This window comes from Erpetoichthys calabaricus, chromosome 3, assembly GCF_900747795.2.
Source record: "Erpetoichthys calabaricus chromosome 3, fErpCal1.3, whole genome shotgun sequence".
Taxonomy (NCBI): Eukaryota; Metazoa; Chordata; class Cladistia; order Polypteriformes; family Polypteridae; genus Erpetoichthys; species Erpetoichthys calabaricus.
Window position 1 is genome coordinate 174821491 of NC_041396.2, and position 27733 is coordinate 174849223.

The 27733-nt window shown below is 38.1% G+C and overlaps 2 protein-coding genes across 2 annotated transcripts in view; one reads left to right on the forward strand and one right to left on the reverse strand.

Annotated features, from left to right (window-relative positions):
• Positions 1 to 2399, reverse strand: part of rragd (ras-related GTP binding D) — a 212862-nt gene extending 210463 nt beyond the window's left edge. Inside the window, exon 1 of the mRNA XM_051924041.1 lies at positions 2245 to 2399. The gene's annotated coding sequence lies outside the window, so the exon portion shown is untranslated. The remainder of the gene's footprint in view (positions 1 to 2244) is intronic.
• ankrd6b (ankyrin repeat domain 6b) overlaps positions 1 to 27733 on the forward strand; it is a 153163-nt gene that overhangs the window by 100519 nt on the left and 24911 nt on the right. The window contains exons 2-11 of the mRNA XM_028797544.2: positions 4906 to 5178; positions 8361 to 8459; positions 11586 to 11684; positions 14139 to 14237; positions 15653 to 15751; positions 16886 to 16984; positions 18750 to 18848; positions 21391 to 21468; positions 21710 to 21814; positions 25674 to 25811. Coding sequence (XP_028653377.1) covers positions 5056 to 5178; positions 8361 to 8459; positions 11586 to 11684; positions 14139 to 14237; positions 15653 to 15751; positions 16886 to 16984; positions 18750 to 18848; positions 21391 to 21468; positions 21710 to 21814; positions 25674 to 25811 — 1038 coding nt within the window. The 5' untranslated portion in view covers positions 4906 to 5055. The remainder of the gene's footprint in view (positions 1 to 4905; positions 5179 to 8360; positions 8460 to 11585; positions 11685 to 14138; positions 14238 to 15652; positions 15752 to 16885; positions 16985 to 18749; positions 18849 to 21390; positions 21469 to 21709; positions 21815 to 25673; positions 25812 to 27733) is intronic.

Sequence of the window (27733 nt, forward strand, 5' to 3'; positions counted from 1 at the left end):
CTCTTGGATGAAAAGTAATTACAAAATAAGAGCAGTGAAGAACAGTGCCCACTGTGCTTGTCTAGTGCTGAGGCATTTTACACTTCATAAATATGTTAAGTATCTGTAACTGATGTAGATCAAGGACCTTTTAGTTAGTGGTTCTATTGTTCAAGAGCTGGCGAATAGTTCAATATTATTTACGTTGTATTTTATTCAGCTAGAAAGAATTAAAAAAAAAAAATGCACATGAATACAGTTTTCTAGTAACTGGGAAACAGTGAAACAAAACTGCAGCCCACGTCAAAGAAGACACAGTCACCTTGAGCTCAGGTTGTAAGGCGGAATTGAGTTCCAATATGGGTAGAGAAGGGAATAAAACCTTAAGCTTATTAAAGGCTTCTCAGGCTTCAATAGTCAATACAATGTCTGTGCTTTCTTTGTTAAATGTGTTATTAAAGCAATGGAAGTGTTAAAATTCTTGGAAAAATCACTTGTAATAGTTTGCAAAACCAACAAAACATTGAAACTGTTTAACACAGTTACACACTAGCCAATTCTTTAGCGACCACTTAATCCCTGCTTGGAAATTTAATAATCAAACAATTACTTATCAGGACCAGCCTTGAAAATTTGTTTTTAAAACCTTCAAATCCAAATGTTTTATGTCGATAGGATTTAATAATTCAACAATGGATAAAAGCTTTTCAAGGGAGATACAGTATAGAATTGAGGATTGGTAGAATTCACAATTCTCTGACTTTATCATTTTTTCTTAGTTGTGAAAGTATGTCTCACACAAAAGCTACTCTGTATGTCTCCATATTAGACAAATGAATTAGCTTATAAACAATAGAGTGAAAGATAACAGGAGTTTTGGTAGGCCCATAGGAAATCATCACATTCTCAAAGTCCAGTTGAAAAGTTACATGCTGTCTTCCACATGTCCACACTGTAAGCACTGCATAGATTTTCTATGTAATTATAGTCAAAATATTAATTTCATTAGGGAGAGATCAAAGGAAGGGGGTAATTATCTTTTACTGTAATTGTTTTAGTTCTCGCATAGACAGAGAGAACCACCCTTTTCTCTACAAGGAAAAACCAAGCCCCAGTAGGACTGTTGGACAGATGAGTTAATCTAATAGCTAAGTTTTCTCCTATACATTCTCCCATTGTTTGATTCTGAAGTTGACATTTTATATATATTGGTGCCCAGTACAGAACCAGTAGGGCATGCTGGGAAGTGTAGTTCAGAAACATAGCCCTGCTGGGATCCTTGAGTGCCGCAAGGTGGCACTGCAGGGAGAGGAGCTCCCTAATAAGTGGGACTTCCATATGACCCGGAAGTACTTCCATCAGGCAGTGGCCCTGGCACCAGAACTATTCCCAGATCTTTCATAAAAGGGTCCGCACTCCCTTATTCAGGCGAATTGGAGCTGGGAGGATGGCAGTGACTGGAGGAGGGCAGTGTGGTGGTGAAAGGAGAGGTGATTTGTAGAGATTTAGAATACCTGTGCTTGTGCTTTTTGTTACTTTTGGAGGTATTTGTAATAAAAACTTTCCATTATTTGAACCCAGGACTTTTGGTGTGATCGTGTTTGGGGGTTTGAGGCTGATGCCTCTGGTGGGGAAGATGATGTGCTGGTAGAACTTGGGGAGAACTTCCTTGAATATTTCCACGATGACCCATATATATATATAATATATAAAATGCTGTCTTCAGTTAAGGGGTGCCATGTACTGTAACTACTCTATAGTGCAGTGATGGTGGGGAGGCCACTCTAATGACTCAGCTTACTATATAAGTTAGCAAAATTTGAACAGACTTCATGAATGACTACTTATGATGCAATCTAACAGGCACTGTTTCTTTTTTTAATTCTTTAAATGCATCTATAAAAACACTTTTTTCCTCAAGATTATAATGTTGTGAATCCCCAGTTTATTACTGAGTAGTGTTGTGTTAGCCCGGTAAACCACAAAATTATAATTCCAGTCAGAATTTAGCACCAAGAATAAAATAATCTCTTGATGGATTAAACCAGTAGCTGTTTGCAGCATTTCAGAAGCAAAACAAATTCAGCCCTGTCAAGTGTTTGAATTTTTATTTTGTTTTGTAGGTTAAGTGAGTAGTTTGTATTGGCACACCAAAACAGAACTAATAAACTTTCAGTAGCACTAAAATCACTCATCAAAACTTGGATGAGTGGTTTATTTTTAATATGCACTGGAAAGACTTAGGAGTTCAGTATTGCTACTCACCCAAAGAGCCTCACCAATGGAGGGGCTCATCAATTTCTTTGCTGGTTAGGGTGCATACTTCTTAAATGTCCAGCACCTCTACAGGAAAAATGCAATCCTTCTTCTTTCCTGTGTCTCTCTGCTTGTTCAAACATATCACAGATTTGCCCAGTTTCAAAAATGTGCTCAGAATACCAAGAGAGAGGCAGAGAATTCCAAACGACCAATCCCAGTATGCAAAGCAGTAAAGAATCTCAGAGAAACACAGTCCCAACTGTGACATTTTGGAAGCAGCTTTAAGCGTCTTTTATGCTAAATGAAAGTAAAAGACAGAATAAAAAAGAATCCAATAAACAATTACCAGAAGCTGTGCACTGCCATCTTATACAATGCCTTGTATTCAGACCCGTTCACTTTTTAAATGTTTTGTTATGCTGCAGCCTTAAGTTAAAATCATTTAAATAATTTTTCCCTCATCAAGCAACACTCAATACCACAGACAAAACAAAGCAAAAACAAGATTTAAATTTTTTTTTGTAAATTTAAAATAAATACTGAACTATCACATTGACAGGAGTATTCAGATCCTTTACTCAGCACCTTTGGCAGTGGTTTGGACCTGGGCTCTTCATGTGTTTGACACAACAACATTCACACACAAGGATTTGTGGAATTTCTGACATTCTTCTCTGCTGATTCTCTCAAGCTTTGTCAGGTTGAATGGTAGCACATTTCAGGTCTCTCTAGAGATGTTTGATTGGGTTTAATTCTGGGCTGTGGCTGGACCATTCAAGAACATTCACGGTGTTGACCATAAGCTACTCCTACATTGTCTTTTCTTTGTGTTTAAGGTCATTGTTCTGTTAGAAGGTGAACCTTTGACGCATTTGGATATCAACAGCATTTGGGTACAGGTTTTTGTTAAGGATATCTCTGTACTTTGCTCCATTCAGCTTTACCTCAACCCTGTCTAGTCACTCAGTCCCTGCCTTTGAAAAACAACCCAACAGTGTGATGCTACCACCACCATGCTTTATCATTGGGATGGTATTGCAGAGTTAATGAGCAGTGTCTGGTTTCCTCCAGATGCAACCCTTAGAACTGAGACCAGACAGTTCAATCTTGGTTTCATCAAACCAGAGGACCTTGTTTCTCATAGTATGAAAGTCCTTTAGGTGCCTTTTGCAGACTCATTAGCAGGCTATCATGTGTTGTCAGTCAGCTCTGCCATAAAGCCCAGATTAGTAGAATGTTGCCTGGGTGGCTGTCCTTTTGAAAGTCTCCACATGGGTGCTCTGGAGCTCAGCCAGAGTTCCCCTTAGGTTCATGGTCACCTCTCAGAGGCCCTTCTCCTCCAATTATGGCCACTGTATTCTTGGGAATCTTCAGTGCTGCAGAATATTTTTTGTAGCTGTCCTCAGATCTGTGCCTTGACACAATCCTGTCTCTAAGCTCTGCCGCCAATTCCTTTGACCTCACGGTGTGGTTTTTGCTCTCGTACAGATTGTCAACTGTGGGACCTTCTGTAGACAGGTGGGTGTGCCATTCTTTCTCATGAATGTACCTCATGTGGACTTCAAAGAAGGTGTAGAAATATCTCAATGACGAACAATAGAATGGGATGCACCTGAATCAAATTTCAAGTTGCCATAGTGATGAGTCTGAATACTTCGGTCATTGGGATATTTCAGATTTTGATTTTTTTTATTAAATTTCCAAAAATACCTAAAATCCCATTTTTACTTTTTTCATCCTGGGATATTGAGTGTTGTTTCATGAGAGAAAAAAAATTAAACAATCTTAACATAAGGCTGCAACATAAAAACTGTAAAAATTGAAGGGGTCTCAATATTTTCTGAAAACCCTGCATAGATGGTACTTGATGACAAATTTGCCATATGACTGTCCACATAGCCTAAGATGAAATGGTTTATTCCAGTGTTCAGTCCTGGTGGGCCCCTGTGGCTGCAGGTTTTTGTTACAGCCAGATTCACAATCAGTGAGTTACTTTAACTGTAATTAAACTCATTATTTAATTAGCTGGTCAAAACAATGACAATTAACAACAAGGAGAACAAAAGTCTGCAGCTCGATCAGTTAGGGGTTAGTAATTCTAACTTACTTGTGAATACTGTAAATAACTGCTTAAATAACCAGAACACCCGGACCAGTGGACAAATCATGGTGATGAAAATCTTACAAATTAAGACAACATTATTAATCATGAGAAATGCTTTCTACATTGCAATAAAAATGTTCGTAATTCCTGTATTGGTACTAAAACTAGAAAAAAAAATCAAGCTTAATTAAGGTAGGAGTTGAGTTAAAAGCAGAAGCCCTGGTTTATTCACATGCTGAAGTGGATCTTTTGGCCAAAGACCTCAGAACTGTCAAATGTCCAAGTGGTGCATATTATTTAGTGGTGCCTGAAACTGAAATTTTACTACTGTATATTATTAATATTTCCAGATTAAGAACATGCTAATCTATGAACATGTAACTTTCCAGTATTATAAATGACACTACAGCAATAATTTAACCTCTATGATAGTTTTAAGAAATTGATTATCATAACTGTTTTAATAAATGCTATTTGAAACCAAAACCTTTAAACTACTGTCTACCAATTGGAAACCAATCAAGCTTGGTGACACTTTTTGTTTTGATCTTGCTTTTTTTTAGGGGCAGAAGATGACTTAAGCAGAGTGGGGCTCTTCCTAGCAGCTGGATACCTCCATACGTGTAAAATGAAAGCCAGCTTCCCTGTGTTTAGCCCTTGCTGACAGTACCTGCCCACCAGTTGTCCCGGAGACCCCACTTCTCTCCTAATTCATGAGCCAGCGGGATGTGGTAGTCCCTGTGCTTTCAGAACGGCTCCTCATAGCCGCACACAAAGGCCAAGTGGATAATGTGGTGCAGCTTATTAACAAGGGTGCTAAGGTAGCGGTTACCAAGGTAACTGGGAAGACAGACTTTAAATGCATTCTCTGGAAAACAAGACCTTTAAAGCTGTTTTTCTTATGTGAAAACAAAACGTTATTTATCATGAACAAGAATGTTGGGAACAAATTGGGAAAATGTGATTATTTAATGCATTAGGTAGCTCAGCTCAAATGTCAGTACTATTTGTCACTGTCCTTCAGTTGTTTTAGTTCAGAGCTCAGTTTTATTTTGGGCTCATGTAAAGGTTTCTCTGTTTAAAAGCTGCCTTACTTGTTTTTTTTTATTTTAACAAGTGTAATGTTTGCAAGTTGTGTTAAGATGAAAATGCAAATAAGAGGGTGAACATTTTGTTGAAGCCTTTCAGAGATTCTTTGTGTAATTTAAAAACCCCACTCCGAGAGAAACACAGTGTATAACAAACAGAAATATGTAGTGATCATCAACTTTCTGCATAGAATAAATCAGTTTCTAATATTTATTGTAGCTTTATGCAGTGAAGACACTTTACAGAGCTACTGTGCAATTGTTTATATAGACAGATATAATAGAACAATCTAGACGAGAATAGGCCATTCAGCCAAACAAAGCTCTCCAGTCCTATCTGTCCAATTCTTTGTAAATAGCATCCAGTCAAGTCCCTAAAGTCTTAACTGCCTACCAAACTACTTGGTAGCTTATTCTAAGTGTCTATCGTTCTCTGTGTAAAGAAAAACTTCCTATTTGTGTGAAATTTACCCTTAACAATTTTCCAACTGTGTCCCTGTGTTCTTGATGAACTCATTTTAAAGTAACACTCTCGATCCACTGTACTAATTTCCTTCATAATTTTAAATACTTCAGTCATGTCTCCTCTTAATCTTCTTTTGCTTAAACTGCACAGACTCGGCTCTTTTAATCTTTCCTCATAATTCAACCCCTGTAGCCCTGGAATCTGCCTAGTCGTTCTTCTCTGGACCTTTTCTAGTGCTGCTATGTCGTTTTTGTAGCCTGGAAACCAAAACTGGTCATAGTACTCCAGATGAGGCCTCATCAGTGCATTAGAAACTTGAGCATAACCTCCTTGGCCTTGTACTTCACATATTACGCTATATAACCTAACATTCTTTAAGCCTTTTTAATGGCTTCTGAACACTGTCTGGCAGTTGATAGTGTCGAGTCCACTACGACTCCTAAATCCTTCTTACAAGATATACTTTCAATTTTCATACCTCCCCATTGTGTATTCAAACCTAACATTTTTACTTTCAATGTGTATAATACTTTACATTTACTTACATTACCTTTTACCTGCCAAAAATCTGCCCAAGTCCCTCTGTAATGATTCAACGTATCCCATATTACCAATCCACCTGTTTTGGTATCATCAGCACACCTAACCAGCTTTTTACTTATATTCCTTTCCAAGTAATTCATAGATATTTAATAAATAGCACACTACCCAGCTGCACATGCATACTAATGGCTTTGTTAATTTGTAGATAAGGCATTAAAGCCGGCACCAGTAGCAAGATACCAGAATGATAGATAGATAGATAGATAGATAGATAGATAGATACTTTATTAATCCCAATGGGAAATTCACAATGCTACTGCAACATGCGTTGCGGTGGGAATACATTTATTCTCATTAGAGGATGCAGTTTATGTCACCCATCTTGACTCTGTTCACACATCCTTACAGACTGGATTATGGCATACCTGCAGGTTAGATGCAGCATTCTTGCTGGATTATAGAACATCCTCTACCTCTGTTGTCTTCCCTTTACAATACGACAGTGCACCCAACATGTTAAACTCCACAATGAAGGATGTTAATAGTTATGTGATCTATATGTGTCTGCTAAAGGTACATTTAAAATTTCTTTTGTAAATGAAACGCATGAACAATGTATTTGCCATTTATCCATATACTGTATAATCAGAATACAAGTGTTCTGGTTCAGTCCATCAGAGATGTAAGGAAGCAATTATTAAATGCCGATGATATTATCTACAGGCAGAAGCCTATTTGTTATCATTATTTTTCTCTTGTTTTTTTTGTGTGTTTTACCATTTTTTGGTCCTATTGCCATGATGCATTGTACAGTTGCTAGGGGTGCAGTTTCTGGAGGTCTTGCAAGGTGAAGTCACCGCCATGACCCCTATACACTTACAGCATGTATTTGGCAGCGTCTGAGATTATGGATTTAGCTCTATATGTTTATGTGTAATTTTGGTGTGGGTTAGGCTCCAAATACAAAGCAATTCTTCTTTTGACTACCAATTTGCTTTTGCCTTTTGGTTTTGATGACCGTTACCCAGTCTTCTCTGGTTATAGCCCTCACTACATATTAGGACTGATGATTCATCTCCTGGTCCATCCTATTACCTTGGCTGTTTATTGCCTTCTCGCTGGTAGTATTACATCTGGCTGTAACCATATATACAGTACACTAGGGCAGCTTAGCACAGCTAGTACATTTTGGGCATGTTTGAGTGCTAGTAGTGACCAAAGTAACACTCTTTGAAAGGCATTTTAAACAATTATGTTTCTAAACATTAAACCAAGTGACATAGTGGTAATTAATAAGTTGAAATTGTGTGAGATGTAGCGGGTTGGAAAATAACTGACTGTGAGAAGATGCAGAGATGGTATTAAACCAAACAGTATAATGTACTGTATATTTGTTAAACTGCTAGATGCCTACTTTTACATTATACAAGAGTGATTTGCATTCATCCACTCTTGGACTTAAACAGCTACTACCTTGCTTAAAATAATCAACTTTACCTTATAAGCTACAGGAATTTTCCTTTCCTTGAAAGAAAAGGCAGGATGGAGACATTGTTGCATCATACAAGCACTATTTATGGCAAAAGGCATCCCACCGCTCACACCATTGTAACTGATTTACATTATGCTACAGGGCAGTCCAATGGATTTGAACCTGAAGTCCTAATGTTTATAGTTTGCTGTTAAGAGGAACTGCAGATATCTTAGGCTGCTGATATTAAGGAATACTTTGGCAGCCGGAGAAGATGTGTGAGGTAGTGATGTCACTTGTGCTCACTGCTTAAAGCTTTTTAGTTTCTAGAACACTGATTATGATGTCTACACAGGAGTTTGTTTTAGTATACTTTATTGAGCTCTTCAGTGATTCACTTTCAGTTGCAAAGCTTCATTTTTCAAACATTAATGTGAGTTCTTTCAACAGAATGGTCGAACTCCACTACACCTAGCTGCCTATAAAGGTCACAGTGAAGTGGTGAGAATTTTGCTGAAGGCAGGCTGTGACCTCAACCTTCAAGATGATGTAAGCAATTAAATAAACTGTTATTATTATGTTTTGTTTTCTTTTACTCTCTCATTCATTTTGTATTCTGCATCATCTCTCAGTATTTCCCTTCCCTTTTTAATGCGTGATTGGTGAGCCTTTATTATTATTCACTAGAGCATAAGACATTTTTTTTGTTTTGTCATTTTTGTGGATGCACTTATGTATTTATGTCATTTTATGCCTGTATGTCGGTATTTGTGGTCTTTTGTTCATACCTACTCATGAAGCTGTTTTCAATTGCATTTTCTGAATCCAAACGAAGGTATGATTTTTTTAAAACGTAAAGGTGTACAAATTTTTAAATATTTCTGTGCATATCCAAGTTTATGATACCATCATAGGTTTTCTACATTTAAGTTTTGCCATCATTCTTCAAAGTATTAAACCAACACCTTCGTTAACAATAAAAATTAAATCAAAGAACATTAACTCTGAACTCCCTCAAGTGTATGTAAGTACATAATTTTGTCAAATAGTAATTTTTGTACTTCTTAAAATATATCAAGGAAAACCAAAATGGAAGAAATTTGACCTACATTTTAAAATCTTTGGATTTTAACATTTCTAAAAATAAAAGGAAGCTTCAATCAACAGATTGGTTGCATTAATAATATTAAAGAATGGCTGCTGTAGTACAGTATGTATTCCCTATGAATATTTTTTCTAAGACATATAAGGATCTTTACTATACAGACTTTTAAAGTGAAAAGCCAAATGCTCACATTTGATGTTGTTGTCTTGTGATTTTGTGTTCCTGGTTTAAGAACAATTGAGAGAGGTTTGTTAAAGAACTATTGTTATTATACTAACAGTTCTACATTCCATGTGGTTTAGAACAGCATTTGCTAAGTTAAAATGTATGATAATTAGACAAAAAAACAGTCAATACACAAAAGTGTGCCACTTCAGTAATAGTAGTAATAGTGATAGTAGTAGTAGTAGTAGTAGTAGTAGTAGTAGTAGTAGCAGTATTGTCATGTGTACAGAGTACAGTGAAATTCTTGCTTACATGTCCACCCAACATGCAACATATTCACACTTTCTGCCACCATAATACATTATATACATAAAGGAGAAATCAATGAGAAAATTCAACATCATACAATATTGCTAGATGTATTAACATGGGAAAAATAGAAAAAGGCAGCAGTGGTAGCCAAATATCTGTTGCATAATAGACATCATAAACTTCCTGAGCTAGAAGAATTGTTTAAGTTGCCATGGGAGACCTAAATTTGAGAGCAGGGTGACCTCATTTTGGATCAATAAAAGTCTGCACACACCAAGACAATACATTCTCCAATTATTACAGTAAAAAAGCTGAAGGAAAAAAGTCATGGGACAACTGCAGGTAGTTCATTCAGAACAAGCATATTATTATGAAATTAACAAGGAGTTTGAGTATAGTAAAAATAACTGCAGTCTGCTGTGACACCATCAGTTACCTCCTTTGTGCTTTGCTCCATTTTGAGGTGTAAATTATTGCTTTTGTTGCTTTCATTTTTAATTATTATTGCGTATGAGCATATCATGTTACAACAATACTGCATGCACAATGTAGTGTCAGAGATTTGACTCTAATTAAAGAAAAGATTCCCTTGAGAGACTTACTGCTTGAACAACAAAAAAGTAACTAAAAATCAGTTTCAGAAGAGTTACTTTGTAAACAGACTATGCTTAACATCTCTGACGATTCTACTACCTACTCCTATAATAGGCATGTGCTATAAAGCTTCTGCAAATCACTATAGCATTTGTTCCTTGGGAAATTCCACCCAAACACTTTAAACTGGACCACATGTGGGAGATGTCCTTTCAAGACTGGGCTGGTCCCCCAGCTTCTACTGTCTGCTTGGGGTGAAAAGTGATTTTTGATCGAACCCACAGTGACAATTAGTAAGGAACCTTTAATGATATGTCTACAGAAGGAGCATTTAACATTGTAAGACAATTAAGCATATACTGTATTTATAGAATATTGTACTACATATATGGGGTACACTGTACATTTCCTTAACTATACATTATGTACACACACTATTCATATTATAAGTATATGTATATTTGATAACTGATCTTGGCAAACCATTTGTATTGTGCTAAATAAATAAACAACAGTAATATTCCAAAAAGAAATACATAATTAATTGATTATACTCTATATTGACCTCCACCTGCTTTGCTTAATGCCATGCCCATGTGATTTTCCTGCAGATCCCTCTAAAGCGTTTAGATGCAGTAATTCTAGTAGAAGAATGGCCCCCAGTGGACTGGAGTGGGATTATTTTGACTATCAGCTAGATGAGGCCAGCTCTTTGGAGTATTTGGCCCCTTGGCCTACGCTGTCCATGGCACCTATGACTATAAATGCCAAACACTACTCTGACGCTATTTTCGATTGGTCAGTGAGCGTTCACACACCAAGTGCCAGTACCTCAGGAGTAGCCATGGGGAAAAGAAAGAAGGAAGAGAGTGATAAGAAAAGGCAGTGGAGAAAAGCTAGAGAGGAACCAGTGAAGGAGGTTAGAAATCTACAGCTCACATGCAGTACTGTGTACACTTTATTCTTTCTCCTTCTCCTCCTCCTGCTACTGCATGGCTTTTGGCTGCTTGCTTTTAGTCTTCCTCAGCCACCACTCTTTAGCAACAGCTGAGCTCAATGAAATGAACATGCTGGGGTGCCGAGTCTGACTCTTCACCAATGTGCTACAGGAATAAATATCATCTTGCAGCCTGTTTTCCTTCTTGGCTGCATCTTGGCTGTTTTGTTACACTGTAAAACAACAATGTGCCTTACATTATCTCAGTATGTACTTTTTAACAATATGTCATTATTATAGAATGTCAAACTTAATTTAACTAACATTGTGAAAATAATAAATTATAAGTACATTTCAGTTTTTGAGTAATTAGACAGCAGCAAAAATGGGAGATGGTTATTGGATGGTTGGTGTTCTTTTCTTCTTCTTTCCTCATAATGCTTTGCCTGTGTGGTTATAAATTTCCCTTTGGATATCCATTGGTATCTATTGGTTATGGATTATATTAGGTCACAACACAAGTATTGCCAGCTCTATTTGTTTTCCCTTATGATTTTCACAGAGCGATCAGACCGCCTTACATCGTGCTGCAGTTGTGGGGAACTGTGATGTCATCTCTGCTCTAATTCAAGATGGATGTGCTTTGGACAGGCAGGATAAGGTACGTTTTTATCAAAACATTGATAACTGACTGCTTTAACATTTTAAGGATATGCACTTTGAATTAATTTTGATACAAAATTCATTGTAAAATCCCTGAAATAATTTATCATTCTGTCTTTTGAGAACAGTAATAGTCTGTGCATATTTTTTAATAATTTACATAAGAGGAGAAATGGTAATTGCTAATATTAGCATTGCTGCAGAGATACTGATATAAAATGCTAGGTCTATATTTACGTCAGATGTTTGGGTGGAATTTGTTTTTAAAAGGTTACAGGGAATAATGAGCTGCATATGAAACATGCCATCTGCATGCTTCATCATGTAAAACGTAGGTACAATGATCCCTCGCTATATCGCGCTTCGCCTTTCGCGGCTTCACTCCATCGCGGATTTTATATGTAAGCATATTTAAATATATATCGCGGATTTTTTGCTGGTTCGCGGATATCTGCGGACAATGGGTCTTTTAATTTCTGGTACATGCTTCCTCAGTTGGTTTGCCCAGTTGATTTCATACAAGGGACGCTATTGGCAGATGGCTGAGAAGCTAGATTGCTTACTTTTCTCTCTCTCTTGCGCTGACTATCTGTGATCCTGACGTATGGGGATTGAGCAGGGGGGCTGTTCGCACACCTAGACGATACGGACGCTCGTCTAAAAATGCTGAAAGATTATCTTCACGTTGCTATCTTTTGTGCAGCTGCTTCCTGAAATGACATGCTGCACGGTGCTTTGCATACTTAAAAGCTCGAAGGGCACGTATTGATTTTTGACTGAAAAACAAACTCTGTCTCTCTCTCTCTCTCTCCCTGCTCCTGACGGAGGGGGTGTGAGCTGCCGCCTTCAACAGCTTTGTGCCGCGGTGCTTCGCATACTTAAAAGCCAAACAGCCCTATTGATTTGTTTGCTAGAGATTGTTTTCTCTATCAATGTGACATTCTGTGCTCCTGACACGCACTCCTTTGAAGAGGAAGATATGTTTGCATTCTTTTAAAAGCCAAACAGCCCTATTGATTTGTTTGCTAGAGATTGTTTTCTCTATCAATGTGACATTCTATGCTCCTGACACGCACTCCTTTGAAGAGGAAGATATGTTTGCATTCTTTTAATTGTGAGACAGAACTGTCATCTCTGTCTTGTCATGGAGCACAGTTTAAACTTTTGAAAAAGAGACAAATGTTTGTTTGCAGTGTTTGAATAACGTTCCTGTCTCTCTACAACCTCCTGTGTTTCTGCGCAAATCTGTGACCCAAGCATGACAATATAAAAATAACCATATAAACATATGGTTTCTACTTTGCGGATTTTCTTATTTTGTGGGTGGCTCTGGAACGCAACCCCCGCGATGGAGGAGGGATTACTGTACTTCAACACACTAAAACTAGAGCCATCACATCATGTTTGAACTTTGAGCATATTCAAATTCGTCTTACATTTTGAATATTGAATAACATCATGTTCTGACATTATTTCCAGGAACAGGTAATCTATATTTTTGGTTGATTACATTTTGCTCTTATCAATGAAGCTGACAGCCTTTTTATTTTCAAATAAAAAATAAGCTTTATTATGGCAGGGCTCCATTCTCCATTTCAGCTGGAACATTCCTTCTCCCATCTAGCTTTTTGAAGACAAGTTTATATTTTCAGAGGAAACTTATTGATTATCCTTTTGACATAAACTAATATATTTAAAGAGAAAAAAAGGAACACACTTTACTCTGTGGACCTCTTTTTGTTTGTTGCACACAGGGCGGATATGAGAATTGTGTGTAGACAACATACTCCATGCATTTGTCTAAGAGCTGCAAATGAATGACCTTTTCTCATCAGCCAAAAATGGATGTGGATTGTGCCTTAAAAAGGCTCCACTAGTAATAAACAAACCAACAAAAAATCGTCCTCCACAACAGGATACAGAGCATACATTGCAGGATGTTTACTCCCCAACAGATATATACTGATATAAATTCTCTTTAATTAATAACAGAGCAGTGTTTTAAATGTTTTGCTTGTTTAACATCCATACCATGATCTGATAAATATAATTTATGAACAGATTACAATTTTATTGACAAAGAAAGGAAATTTGCCTTCTTAACTGCAACACCAGGAGAAACCTGCAAAACACTGTAATCCAAGTATATTTGTAAAATAAACAGATTGCTATCAACATCATCAATCTTCACTTATAAGGCCTAAGCAAGAATCACCTATTAATTTGGAGACGCGCACATTTTATTCATCAATAGATTGATTCACTGAAGGCCTTCTATTCATTGCTATAGATTGCATTGTTTTAAAAAACTGTTCAAAAGACAATGAAACAGAAGTTGTTTTAGTTTTAGCTTTGTTAACCACAAGTTCTGCTTGTAGTATGCATTGTTGTACAGTAGTAAGAAAGCTGAAGATACGTTTTTGAAAAGCAATCACTGAACCTTGTCTTCCAGGATGGTAACACTGCTTTACACGAAGTGTCCTGGCATGGATTCAGCCAGTCTGTCAAACTATTGGTCAAAGCTGGGGCAAATGTTCATGCCAAGAATAAGGTAACAAAACATAATCACTTTTTTTATTATGCTTTTAATATGAACATTTTCTATAAAGTACTGTATGTCATACAAGAAAAAGAGATTTTTGATTTCATTTCCCTCCAGTTGTAGGCGTTTTTATTTAACACCACTTTCTTTTTTAATGGAGGACAAGGAGAGGGAGAGAGTGAGAGAGAGAGTGTTTTGTCCCCAGGGGTATGTAATAATTCTTCTGTGTCAAATAACAAAGTTGAATTTCACTCTAAACATAAATCAGAATAGTTTAGAATCATTGTTGCTATTATGATATAATTTATTGATAAGTTATTTAATTATTGATAATTATAGCAGAAATAATACAGTCTACACTTCCTCCTCATATTCACAAAGGCCCCTCTCCTTCACAATATCAAAAGACATACTTTCATATTAATTGAGGTTGATAAATTGTCCAAATGCATTAATACTTAGAGTCAATGTAAATACAGCATATATACAGGCTTTGCTATCATTGTGCGGGGACATTTTTGAAAATCTCAGATCTACAGGTCTGTTGTCCATTTATATCTGTATGCCTTGCAGTGTTCTGGATATGTATTGTATTGCTGGATGTGTATATTGTACGAGGGGGAGTCAAGCTAAAGTTAGAAAATGGAACGAACCTTAAAGCTGATAATGTCATTTCTGACTGTAGTCTCCACCTTTCTCAATGCACTTGCACCATCTGGCAAGAATAAAAGGTTTTGTCTTGTCCTCGTAACCACTCGTGCACTGCTTTCTTCACATCGTCATCTGTCTTCACATCTGGAGTCCAGGCATTTTCAGGCAGGTGGCGCAAGTGCAATGAGAAGGGTGGAGTCTACATTGAGAAATGACATTATCAGTTTTGTTAAGGTTCCTTTCATTTTCTAATACATCCCATTTTCTAACTTTAGCTTGACTCCCCCTCGTATTACAGGATATGTATATGTATTGTATTGATATGTTTTGCAGGATCAAGTCATGCAGGAGACAACTGGCTACTCCAGGCACACAGTCTAGTCATGAAAACATAAGGTTTCATGGCAGACAGTAGTCCAGATTTCTGAATTTCACTCACAATTGTTCAAGTTAGTAAATAAAAATCAGCTTAGGTCTTCCGTATAGTTAGAGTGGGGCAGAATAACGGCTTTAACAAACATGAGGTGTGTTTGCAATTTAGTTTATTGTTATATACTGTAGCAGTCTTTACTGAAAACAGGCTCAGAGTTCTTATTACAGATTTACAGATACAAAAACAGAAAAGTATACCCAGTAAATGTAGGACATATGGCTACTGAAACTGAGTGCAGTAGAGAAACCACGCAGTTTGGTTAAAACATTACAGAATTCATGCCAGCAGAATATCACATTTCAGAATTAAAAATAAACTTCTCTTTGTCTCCTTATTCAAGGCAGGGAATACACCACTACATCTCGCTTGCCAAAATGCTCATTCCCAGAGTTGTCGAATTTTGCTCTTGGGTGGATCGAGGCCTGATAGCAAGAATAATGTAAGTGTTCACAATTTTTTTTTGTATGTACAGTCAAACACAGTAGTCTTTTTTGCTAAATGTTAGTTAAATTTTAATTTCAAAAGTGATAAATGAACCAGTCATATTCCTATACATTTTAATTTTTTTTTTAATTTAATCTCACATTGGCCTTGGTGGTTTCTAGATCGTTACTCTAATAAATGCCACTGTATAAAATATTGAAAATGTTTAGACAGAACCAGTATTTAAAACAGAGTTGACTGAAGGAGTAGTGATTACTCCTCATATCTTGCAGCTTTAGATTTATTGATTCCTGGCTCATTTCACCCCATGTTAGTGTAGTTTCTTTAGTATCCAGCTTGTACTCCTACTTTTGAAAGATGTGTGTGTAAAGAGTGTTGGTGACTCAACGTTGCCCCAAAGTGTGTGATTATAAGTGGAAGTGTGCCTTTAATGAGGAAGGAGGCGGAACTTTTGGCAGTGGGGGGCGTGGTCAGTCAGTGTCCTGGGACAACTTCTCTGAGCTGCAGAGGGTAGAGACAAGACAGTTAGCAATAGCGCTCACCTAGGGATGGTACTGCAAACCTAATTTGAGCCTATAAGGTCATTCAATACCTGATAAATTACACAGAAACAAACTTCAAAGAGCCAGCATAAGTAAATCAGAACCAATAGTACATGGGAGGAGATGGACATTGTGAGATGACAACACAGGGAGATTCAAATTAGAGGATATACTTTAGTGCAGAGGTGGTGAGTTTTTAAAGAATGATTTAAATGCCACCTCTGGTTGAGATTCACAAACAGATATGATAAATTTAAATAAAAATAATTAAGTCAAAGATTTTGCACATTGTCAAAAACACCCATTGTTAGAAATACACAAAATATAATATGTGAAATTTGTCCTTGTTTCATAGTGTTACAGGAACCTTGTTGGCACCAACTAACCTCTCTCTCGTGTGTAGAAGACTGGGTATGGATGCATAAAGGTGGAACTGGGGAGCTTAACAAGAAGTTGTTCTTATTTCTCAAACTTCTTTTTCTGTACTAGTCATTATTTGTTGCACCCTTTTTACAAATAGAATGATTTGGTGGAGAAAGAATACTTTAGACATGGCTTTTCTTAACTTGTCTCACGCTCTTTTCCAGGTGGGTGATACGTGTTTGCATGTTGCAGCCCGGTACAACCATGTGGGCATAATCAGAATCCTGCTTGGGACATTTTGCTCTGTTGCTGTAAAGAATCAGGCAAGTACAAAGTACATCAAGGCTCATAATAGCTGGCACCACATTTGTCATCTTGTCCATGTTGCCAGTGGGCTGGCCTATTTATGCAGTGTAGAAGTGCCCAGCTAAACCTTGGGGGGACCCAAAAATAATGAGTTTTTTTTTAAATCTTATATTTCTTACAACATTTCCAAAATTGAATCTCCCTCATAATACTCTCCCTGAGACGCAATACACTTATTCCACTGCTTTTTCTATAGTTCAAAACTGCTCTGAAACTCTTGCAAAGTGATAGCCTTCAGTGCCTATGTCATTTGCTTCTTGACCTCTTCTACATCCTGTAAACGGTTTCCTTTAAGGTCCCTCTTCATTTTTGGAAATAAGAAAAAATTGCAGGGTACAAGGTCCAGGGAGTTAGGGTTGGGAAGCCGTTGTCATCCTGTTTTTCGTGAGAAACTGCCACACACTCAATGCTGTGTGGGCAGGAGCATTGTCGTGATGCAGCAGCCACTTGCCTGATCTGCACTGCATCATGTAATTGCTTGAGCACTACAAGGACAACGCTTGGTCAAATGATGCAGAGGGCACTCTAGTACACAAATTTAGCAGCAAATGTTAGAACTAACACCCCTCCAGTAAAAAATTCTCATTATCTTTGGGTCCCCCTCGTATACATATATATATATATATATATACACACATATATATACAGTATATATATATATATATTCATTGCATTTGTAGTGTGAGTCTCGACGACCTGAATTGTGTGGGTGGTTACCTACCAGGTAACGCTTGTGGTTGGTCTGCCATTTGGCAAACATCCACCACGGTGCCCTCTTTCAGTTGTGAGAAGCAGATCATGGAATGTTGTGGGTGGCACCGTGGTGGATTGCAATGCAATGAATGTAATTATTCCGGACCTACAGACTGTCAAATAAACGAACCACATGCCGTGGCGCAGCATAAAGGGGCTTCATCTCTGAAGCTGACGTCCAAGGTTCACTTCCCCGAGAGGGGAGCAGTAGAGTGTGTACGCCTGATGAGCCCAAATGAGGGCGAAACACGTGTCGCGTACTCTTTGCTTTATTTGACAGTAAAACTATGCAATATATATATATATATATATATATATATATAAATAATAGGACAGAATGATGGCTGTAGGAAACATGAGGGGTGTCATCCAATTCAGGTCAATTTAGTGTTTTCCGGTGTAAACTCTCTGTTCACTAACGACCAATTCAGACCACTTACCAAGAGTTAGAAATGCAAAAGAGACCTGAGCTTGGTGTTTGCTTAGTTATGTACAGTGCTGGATGCTTTCTTTTGTAAATTTAACTGTCATTACTGTCATTTTTTCTGAAGAAGCAGTTGATGCATATTATTTTCAGTTGAACTGATAAACTAAACAGTTTTAGAAAGTCTTGCTAAAATGTGCCTGTGTGATCATTCAGTGCAGTGAACAATAATTAGGGCAGTACTGGCATACTGCATAACAAACAATGTTATATGTAATCATAATTTATAAAAGGAGTACAAATGTATAGACTTTGTATGTATTAAGTGATTCATGATTCAGTAAATGAGAACATATCAATGACAAATTTCTAAAAAGTAAAAAGAACAAGTCAAAGAAATATATCGAGATATTACTGTACTGTATAATATTTGTTTCCTCCTTCATTTTCAAGTTTACCTACCTTCTCTGCTTTATGGCATATTGTAGCTTTTGAATTTAATTCATTTATTGATACAAATATTTTCATGCTGATTTCTTTGTTAGGCTGGGGATACCCCTTTGCATACGGCCGCATCCTTAAATCACAAGAAAACTGTGCGTCTTCTGTTGGAAGCCGGGGCAGATACAGAAATAACAAACAATGTAAGTATGTGTAGCACAGCAGACATACTCTGTAGTCCACTCAAGCAGGCTGTGTATCAGATCTTTCAGACATGGTTATATTGACTAAGTCTCTCCTAAAATCTCTTAATTATAATTTTTACGTTGCAGTATTTTATTTATTAAAAATGTTTAAAACTTTAAAACATGCTTTTATTCTCAAATACTTTGCACATTACTTGATGTTCTATCAAGAAAACATGCCTTATGACATCTAAATTACTTAACCATTTTCTTAATAAAGTGTCAAACTAACACTGGTTATACACATTCATATTCAGTGCCCACTTACTGCCATACAGGCCTGTTGGGGGTGTCAGCGTACCCAGGTAGTGCTGGGTACAAAGCAGGATCTTCCAGTTCTTCACAGAACTCACAGATTTTTGTAATTCCAAATGACAATTTGAATGAAAACCTAGTATCCTAATATTCAAATAAAATTCATTCTTTACATAGCTTTTGCTTAGATTCTAAGTACACACAGTATGCGCTATGTTGATGCCAGTGACATCTAAATTGGCATGTCTCATCAGAATTACATTATTGAATTTGCTTGGATGTACCAGATGTGACATAGGGTTTTGCTAGAGTTTTAACCACTTATCAAACCACTTAGCCAAATCATTTGCAATGATCCCTGTAGATTAAAATTGGTCAATAGCCAACTAAGATGCACACAGTATTTGTAATGGGGGTGTGCTTGTTGAGCACAGCCCTATTCTTAAGGGCATCATTAAGCAAGAATGGCAAGGATTTTTAAGGACGTTGTCTAAAGACAGGTAGTTTAAGTGAATGGGCATTGCTAAATTGTCCCTACCCACAGGTGTTGCCTGTATGGAATTTGCATGTTCTTCCCTTGTCCACACAGGTTTCTTCCAGGTTTCCTCCCAAAGTCCAAACACATGCAGGTTATGTATGAGTGTGTGTGTGTGTGTGTATATGTGTTCACCCTGTCATGCACTGCCCAGATGTTGTTCTTGCCTTGTGCCCCATGATTGCTGAAATGGGCTCCAGCAGCCCCACAGCCCTGCACTGGATGAGCAGGTTAGGGAGATGGATGGATGGTCCCTATTACTGTGTTTTAATTCTTAAAATTCTTCATCTTTAGTTAAAAAAAATCATGAACTGTTGAGATATTAGTTGACATGGAATCACTAAAAGCAACACAATGGGTCACAATGGTTACATCCGAGTTATAGGTACCTGGGCTTGATTCCCACCCAGGGCCATCTTAACGCATGGGCAAGCTGGGCAGTTATTAAGTATGTTGTGACTTGCTGACTGATTGTGTAGGTAGGGGCACCAGTGCACTACTTTGCCCAGGGGCCTATAATGCTGTTAAGACGGCTCTGTTCCCAGCTTAGTGTCTCTTTGTATTTAGGACGTTCTTCTCGTCTCCATATGGTTTTCTCTGGTACTATAGTTTGTCCCTCATCCTGGAATGCACAAATTACTTTAAACAAAGACTCTTTATTGGTTCAGTGTGGTTGCATATGTAAGTGTACCTTTCAATGAACTAGCATCTCACCATCTTGCACCTAATGCTGTCAGAATAACCTTTCAGTCCCCAAAAGCCTGTAATGAAGAGAGAGTTCAAAAATGTATGGATGAGTGACATACCAACTTGATCATGATTTAGCCTTATCCATATTTTCAGACCACAAAGGTTCTTTGCTACATCACAATTATGTTGCTTCTACTGCTACAAATGCAGTACATTCTTTACAAGAAAAGACTATAAACATTATTATAATATTTTAAAAAAAGGCAAAGAGAAAAGTCTTGTCAAAATATTGTAATCTGGTTAGGTTAGCCTGTTGTCTGAGCAATATTAATCACTTTTACTCCTATACAATATGACAGCTTCAGTTTTGGGGCCCCCAGGGCTGCAAAGTACCTGCAGATTGTCTAATATCTGTTCCCAGAAACATTTGACTGAGTCAAGCTGGAGCCTTGTCAGCATATGTTTTGGCCTTAAGGCTTTGATTACCTCAACACACCCATAGCTCCATCCCTGTTCAAAGACCTTCCAGTACCATTCATGTTGTGCTGCTGGTGTGTAGCCAGCTGAATCTTTGGAGTACACACATTTTGCCAAATGCATCTCTAGTTACGAGAACGTATGAGCTAAAGTCGCATAAGGAAAAACGTTGTGTTTGCAAAAGAAAAAAAAATAATGAAGAAACTTGACATGTATTGTGCTAAATGGTGTTCCTCTGGCCTGTGAATCATCTCCAGCTGTCTTCAGCTACATTGCTACTATAACTGAGGATGGCTCACTAGGAACAGCTTAGGTGCATTTTGACACCTACATGACCTGAAGACACAGGAGTTGGTTTTGCTGCATATGACCGAGGCCAATGAGCTTTGGCATCTGCTGATTTTATGATTTCAGTATGAAAAACTCAGCTTAAAATTGTCTTAGCAAGGTTTAAAAATTTCTGCTGTAAGCACTATATATATGTATATTTTTGCTGTCATCTTTTTTGAAGGTTTCTTGATTTTATTAATATATTAAATGCAGGTGGGTCAGACTGCACTGGATTTGGCTAGAGAGCACAACAACCCTTTAGTGGCTCTTCTGCTCACGAAAGCTCCTCAGGTAAGCGCAAGAGTTTATTAAACACTGCCACCTTCTGAACACTAAGCCATAGATGAAAAAGAGTTATGGCCCTGGGAGTGGCAGAAAAGGAAGCATTTGGTTGACATGTTCCTACAAAGTAAATTGTTTCTGCAGCTTGATATTTATTCATTGTCCAGTTCTGGGGCAAGCATAATACTTTTTAATCACCTGCCTTTTCTCCTGTTTTTCCTGATGTGTTTTTTAATATTTTCATAACTAGGTGCAGAGCTTTAGTCGAGGGAGAAATGTGAGAAAAAGAAGAGACCAGCTAAAGCAGGAGAGACGGGCGCTGTCTGTTCCCAGAGATGAACTTCTGCCTCCGAAGGTAAATGGAGTTGGTCAGTCACTATGTCTTAAATTTACCTTACCACTTCCACTATAGACCTCCTTTGCTAATATTCTGTTTTTTCTGAAGTAGAATATTTCCATTGTAACAATTTCCCTAAGCTCAAAGCAAGATATAATACACTGTCAGGTGAGTCTTAACTACATTTCTTTTTGTAATAGTAGGCCTAGGTTGTTCCGACTTTCTACTCCCAAAGCTCACGATCACATAAAGGCAAAAAAAAAACTAAAGGCAACAATTTCTCAATATCCAAAGGACAAAAAAAATATATTAACTGATTGTTATTTGGGGAGGCTGTACATAGACAATCAGAATCATTCACATACATTTAAATACTGTATACTGATTTTACACAGCGCACAGACTGTAAAATATTAAATTCAGTCTCCACCCCAGTCAATTTATCCCACCCATATACATATATAAAATAAACACAAAAACACTCAATGTAAACCTTATCTATGAAAGCCACCCTGATCAGTTAACTCCACATATATATGAATAAATATACACAAAAACACTCAATATGAAGTTTATCTAAATGGGACTCCAGACAAGACAGTTCAACATTAAATGGGATATTGTCCAAACAGGTTGTGGGAGGTTGTAGGAAAATGACAATGCAAATGTTGTAACAATAGGAAGATGATGCTGTCCCAAAGGTAAAAAAGGTTTTAGTCTCACCCTCTTCAGATGGTAGGTTAGCCAGGGTGCAAGAACAGATCTGTAAAGGCGTACAGGTGGACACCTCACCAACCATATCCACGATGACAGCAGGCGAGTCGTTTATACCTTTTTGGTTCGGCATTGATAGGGTCCGTCTGTTAACAGAAAATGAAGCCTGGATGTAGATCAGCCATCCTCCCATGGATTCCTTCATTCTACTCTTTTGAGTATGGTGGTTTAACCTCTCATTGGCTACTGACTGGAACAGTTCCTTGCAAACACTTTGAAATCCCACCTATGAAGGGTGATGCCATCAATCACTGCCTTGCGGCTCACAGTCCTGTCATGAGAAAAGCTCCCCCACCTGTACTTAAACATGTGGAAGCCCAGGCAGTGACGACCAGAATGCAAAAAACAGACAATGTACCATATATGGCACATATATATATAATATAAAATTTAAAGACACTTGAATGTAGAGAAAAGCCAAGCAAAATGACACCTTTTATTGGCTAACTAAAAAGATTACAATATGCAAGCTTTCGAGGCAACTCAGGCCCCTTCTTCAGGCAAGATGTAATGTGATTACATCTTGCCTGAAGAAGGGGGCCTGAGTTGCGTCGAAAGGTTGCATATTGTAATCTTTTGAGTTAGCCAATAAAAGGTGTCATTTTGCTTGGCTTTTCTCTACATTCATAATGGCTAACACGGTACAACACCCTAGTACTAAAGACACTTGAATATAGCCAAAGATTTGAAATAAGGACCTGAACCTAACAGACTGTTATGTGGTCAAACAGTAGATAAAGTCTTGTAGACAGATAGGGATAGATGCTGAAAGACTACTAAAAACGTGTATATTTACAAAGAACGCTGTAATTATGTTGCGTCTTTTCACAATGGAATAAGAGCCTTCCTGATTTGAATTCTCTAGGAGTGGATTCCAACTCCTCACTTTGAAATCCCACCTATGCACTTGCACTGGAAAAATGATTTCACAGCATGGTTGTCCAGGTCCAAGTTCTTTCCTTTCATTCTACCAATATCTGCTTAGTTGGTATGAACAGTACCTGCTGCCCTGGACTATTGATGAAGACCATCCTTTGTGGTGTGAGGAGTGGGGGATTAGTTTGCCTGCAGAGCACTACAATTTACTCCTCTTTCAAAACATCGTTAAAATTCAATTTCAGATTTCTGTTTTTAATAGTTTCCCAAGGAATACAATAACTTTTTACTTCCCACAACAAAGACTAAAGGAAATTTTCAAGCTTCTTTTGCCAATACTTCATCAGGTCAGTTTGTTTCTTAGCAAGGCCATTCCCCATGTTTCTGTTTCCTGTGCAGTGCCTTTTCGGTCCTTGGCCTTGAGGTCAGTGTGTATTAAGCTAGCATGCCTGCCATACGTCTCATGCTACCAGTACAGGCACTTTGTAATCATTAAAAACATTGATTAAGTGGATTCATATTTGGTAGAAATCCAAATGAAGTTCTTATGAGGGACGCAGTTCAATAGGGTTATCTTGTTTGAATTTAAACAGTTTGGTTTGTCAGGCAGAGTTCTGATGAGGATAAAGCTGGTGACTTACAGCTGCTTATTTGTACAAAGGAATTTTAAAAAGTATACACTGATATGTGCCACTAAACCTGATTAGTAACTTGAAAGATAAAATTCTCCATTATAATTTCATTGAACATTTTCTCACCCCAAACTGGAATCACTTCTTAAATTCACTGGCACACTTACAACTGTTGTGCCGCAGGAGATAAACTGCCATGTTTAATGGCCACTTCTTCTTCTTCTTTCGGCTGCTCCTGTTAGGGGTTGCCACAGCGGATCATCTTTTTCCATATCTTTCTGTCCTCTGCATCTTGCTCTGTTACACCCTTAAAATAAGTAAATCACACTTGGATCACTTTTATTTTCATAAGTTTTTGACAAAAAGGCACTTCAGTGTATTATTTTTTTGAGAACAACTATGTCTTTAGAGAGATTGAATGGATTGGCCAAGATCTCCACTAGGGATCAGAAAGGAACAGAACTTTTGGGTTATGAGAATTTAATAGAGCCATTTCCCTGCAGTGAAAGTTAGGAAAGTACAATTTTGAAAATAATCCACTGTAATTCACGTAAGTAAGACTCACATTTCGCATAAATTATGCTGAAAGCATTTCATCATCTAATGTGTTTCATGACCAACAAAAGTTTGCTTTTCTGAATAATCAATATATAATAACTGACAAGTGCCTATTATTTCAACTTCAGAAGTGTAAGTCTGTTTGGAACCAAATATCAAATACAAAAATTCCAGTATCGTGATGTTCCAAGTTGTAGCATAGTTTGGTTTAAAGGAAAGCCACTGAAAGCACACAAATACTTCATTTTAGACCCTATTTGCACCCAAAAACATACCATAACTAAAGCATGATTATTTTATTATAAAGGTTTAAGTTAAGCAGGAACTTAATCAGTTTCATTTGACATATCTACTTTCTCTGCTGCCTAGACAATGGAAAATGTCTGCTCATCACTGTTGATGAGGCGTTTCTTACAAGATGGCATTATAAGGCTAAGAGAAGATGCGTCTACACTGTTGCCCAGGTAATACTTGGGTCTGACACTTACACAAGACATGCCTATATCTTTGCCCAAGTAGCGCTTGACACTAATGCTATTGGCACTTTTACAGCCCGAGTGATGCTCAGGTCTAATGGAAAGGAGATTTTAATTTGACGTAGGCTGCTTGCGACCTGCTATTTGTGGAGCTGCTGAGACGCTGATCTGTTCATTCATTTAGTGTACCTAACTTTTCCAGTACAGTATAGGATTAGGGTTGGGGTTGGGTGGAAATGGTCAATAGAAGGGCAGGCTATTCTGGTAACATGGATAACATTAAATTTCAACAGAAAGAGTGACAGGGCCCAGAAAACTGAAGACTTATTAACAGCAGTGACTTTAAGATTCCATAATCTAAATGGCTGAAAAGAAAAAGTGGGAGTGGACTGTGCTGTGACACACATCTATAAATCCACATTGTACTGTGTTTATTGTACTTCAGCGCATTGTCACCATGGTAGGAATGACCTAGTTTATCTTTCTTCTTATGTTTCTCATGATTTGTCTCTCCAGTCAGTGCATTACTTTCTCTTTTAAAAATGTTTTCTTTTCTTTTAGGATAGTGCATCTGCAGCAGATGAAACCCACAGCAGTGACCGGCCTCATTGCTCCAGAGAGCAGCATAAGAAGGAGACAAATGCCACAACCCCTGAACTGCAAACTAAAAGAGATAAAAAGAAAAAGCCAAAGGAAAAGGTAGAGAGAAAATACAATTTATCTGTCCCCACCATCTTTTTTCTGAAAACTAGTTTCCCATTTTCTTACTTTGGCATACTTTACAGAGTTAATAACCTTCCAGGACTATTTCTGACATGAAGGGAAGGCTTTAGCTTTGTATGTTGGATGAGTCACTTCCATCCCAGGCCAGGTCTTTAGCCCTTAAAGCAGTGTGTTAATGCTTGTGGCTTCACTTTTCAACATATAGTACACTATTTTTTTTCTGCTTTACTTAACATGTTGCCTTAAAGATTTTCCTTCTAAAGTGGTGGTTTGAAAACATATAGATATAGCTTGGCAGAATAAAGCCACTGAACAGATATTTATTGGTGTGGGTATCTGGAAGAGGACAACTCTTCTATTTTCATTGACCAGCTATTTTAAGGAATTGGGTTGTAGGAGAGAGAGGGGGACCCCATAAGCATGTTCTGGCGTGATGAGTGGAGGACCTATTTCCAAGTTGAGTGTGTGCACCTTACTACTGCGTTGACCACATGCTCTTAGAGAGCTTTACAGTGGGAAGTCTCAAATGAGAGGTTTGTTACAGTAATCCCTCACTTATTGCGGGAGATAGGTTCCAAGGCCGACCGCGATAACTGAATTTCCGCGAAGTAGGGACACCATATTTATTTAATTATTTAACGTGTATTTGGATGTTTTTAAACCCTCCCTGTATTGTTTACAACCCACCCTTTATTCTATTAATAACAGGGACAACTGCTAAACAATATGAAATCGGTAGATAAGTTTACACTTACTGTTAAGCGAAGTACACGTAGCAGCTTGTAGGCGGTCATGACGTCGTCGACCTTGTTGCAAAGATTCCTAAAGCAGATTCCATCCAGACTACTGCCTTATCATGTCCACTTGCAACTCGTTTTGCGCCCTGGTTAAAGGACACTGCGGCCGTAGATCTTATATGCTTTTCCTCCTTTTTAAATAAAAAGAATCGTGGACTCATTGAAACTTTTACCTTTTCTGCAATCATTTGCATCTTCTGTTGGCGCTTGGACACGGCCCCTGAAGCAGTAGCACGTTAATGCTGAATGAGTGAGATGAGACTTCCTGGTTAATGCAACACTCCGTCGCTGAGCCAATCAGCAGCACACAGGAACTTAACTGCGTGCTCTGATTGGGTAGCTTCTCAGCCATCCGCCAATAGCATCTCTTGTATGAAATCAACTGGGCAAACCAACTGAGGAAGCAAGTACCAGAAGTAAAAAGACCCATTGTCCGCAGAAATCCGCGAAGCAGCGAAAAATCCGCATTATATATTTAGATATGCTTACATATAAAATCCGCGAAGTCGTGAATCCGCGAAAAGTGAACCGTGAAGTAGCGAGGGATTACTGTATTCGAATTTGCTGAGTTAACAATATTTTTGACTTCTTAGCTTATTTCATTATCTATATATATATAATTCACTAAGCCGCCGACAAGTAGACACCCATGGAAAGCACGCAAGACAGCCACGCCCACCAACTCTAAGACCACTGGATACGACAACAACTCTCAGAGCCACGCCCACCAACTCGGACGCGACGCCTCGGAAAACACGCCATCATTTATGTTCGTCTGTGCTACAGTCCACATGCACCTCTGAGCCACGTTGACTTTTCGGTTACGACGGACGACCGCATGCACCATCGCAAACTGTTTTACACGCTACATACAGCAATTTGCATCCGCGACAAACATGCATCTTCTTAGATGGTCCTGCAGGAACACGGAAACGTTTCCCTGCCCACCAACACAACACTCCTTATTCCCCGGCCCGCATCCACCGCATCTGTGACAAACATGCGTCTTCTTAGATGGTCCTGCAGGAACACGGAAAATGTTTCCCCGCCCACCAACACTCCTTATTCCCCGGCCCGCGTCCACCCTCGCTCTCTAGGCAT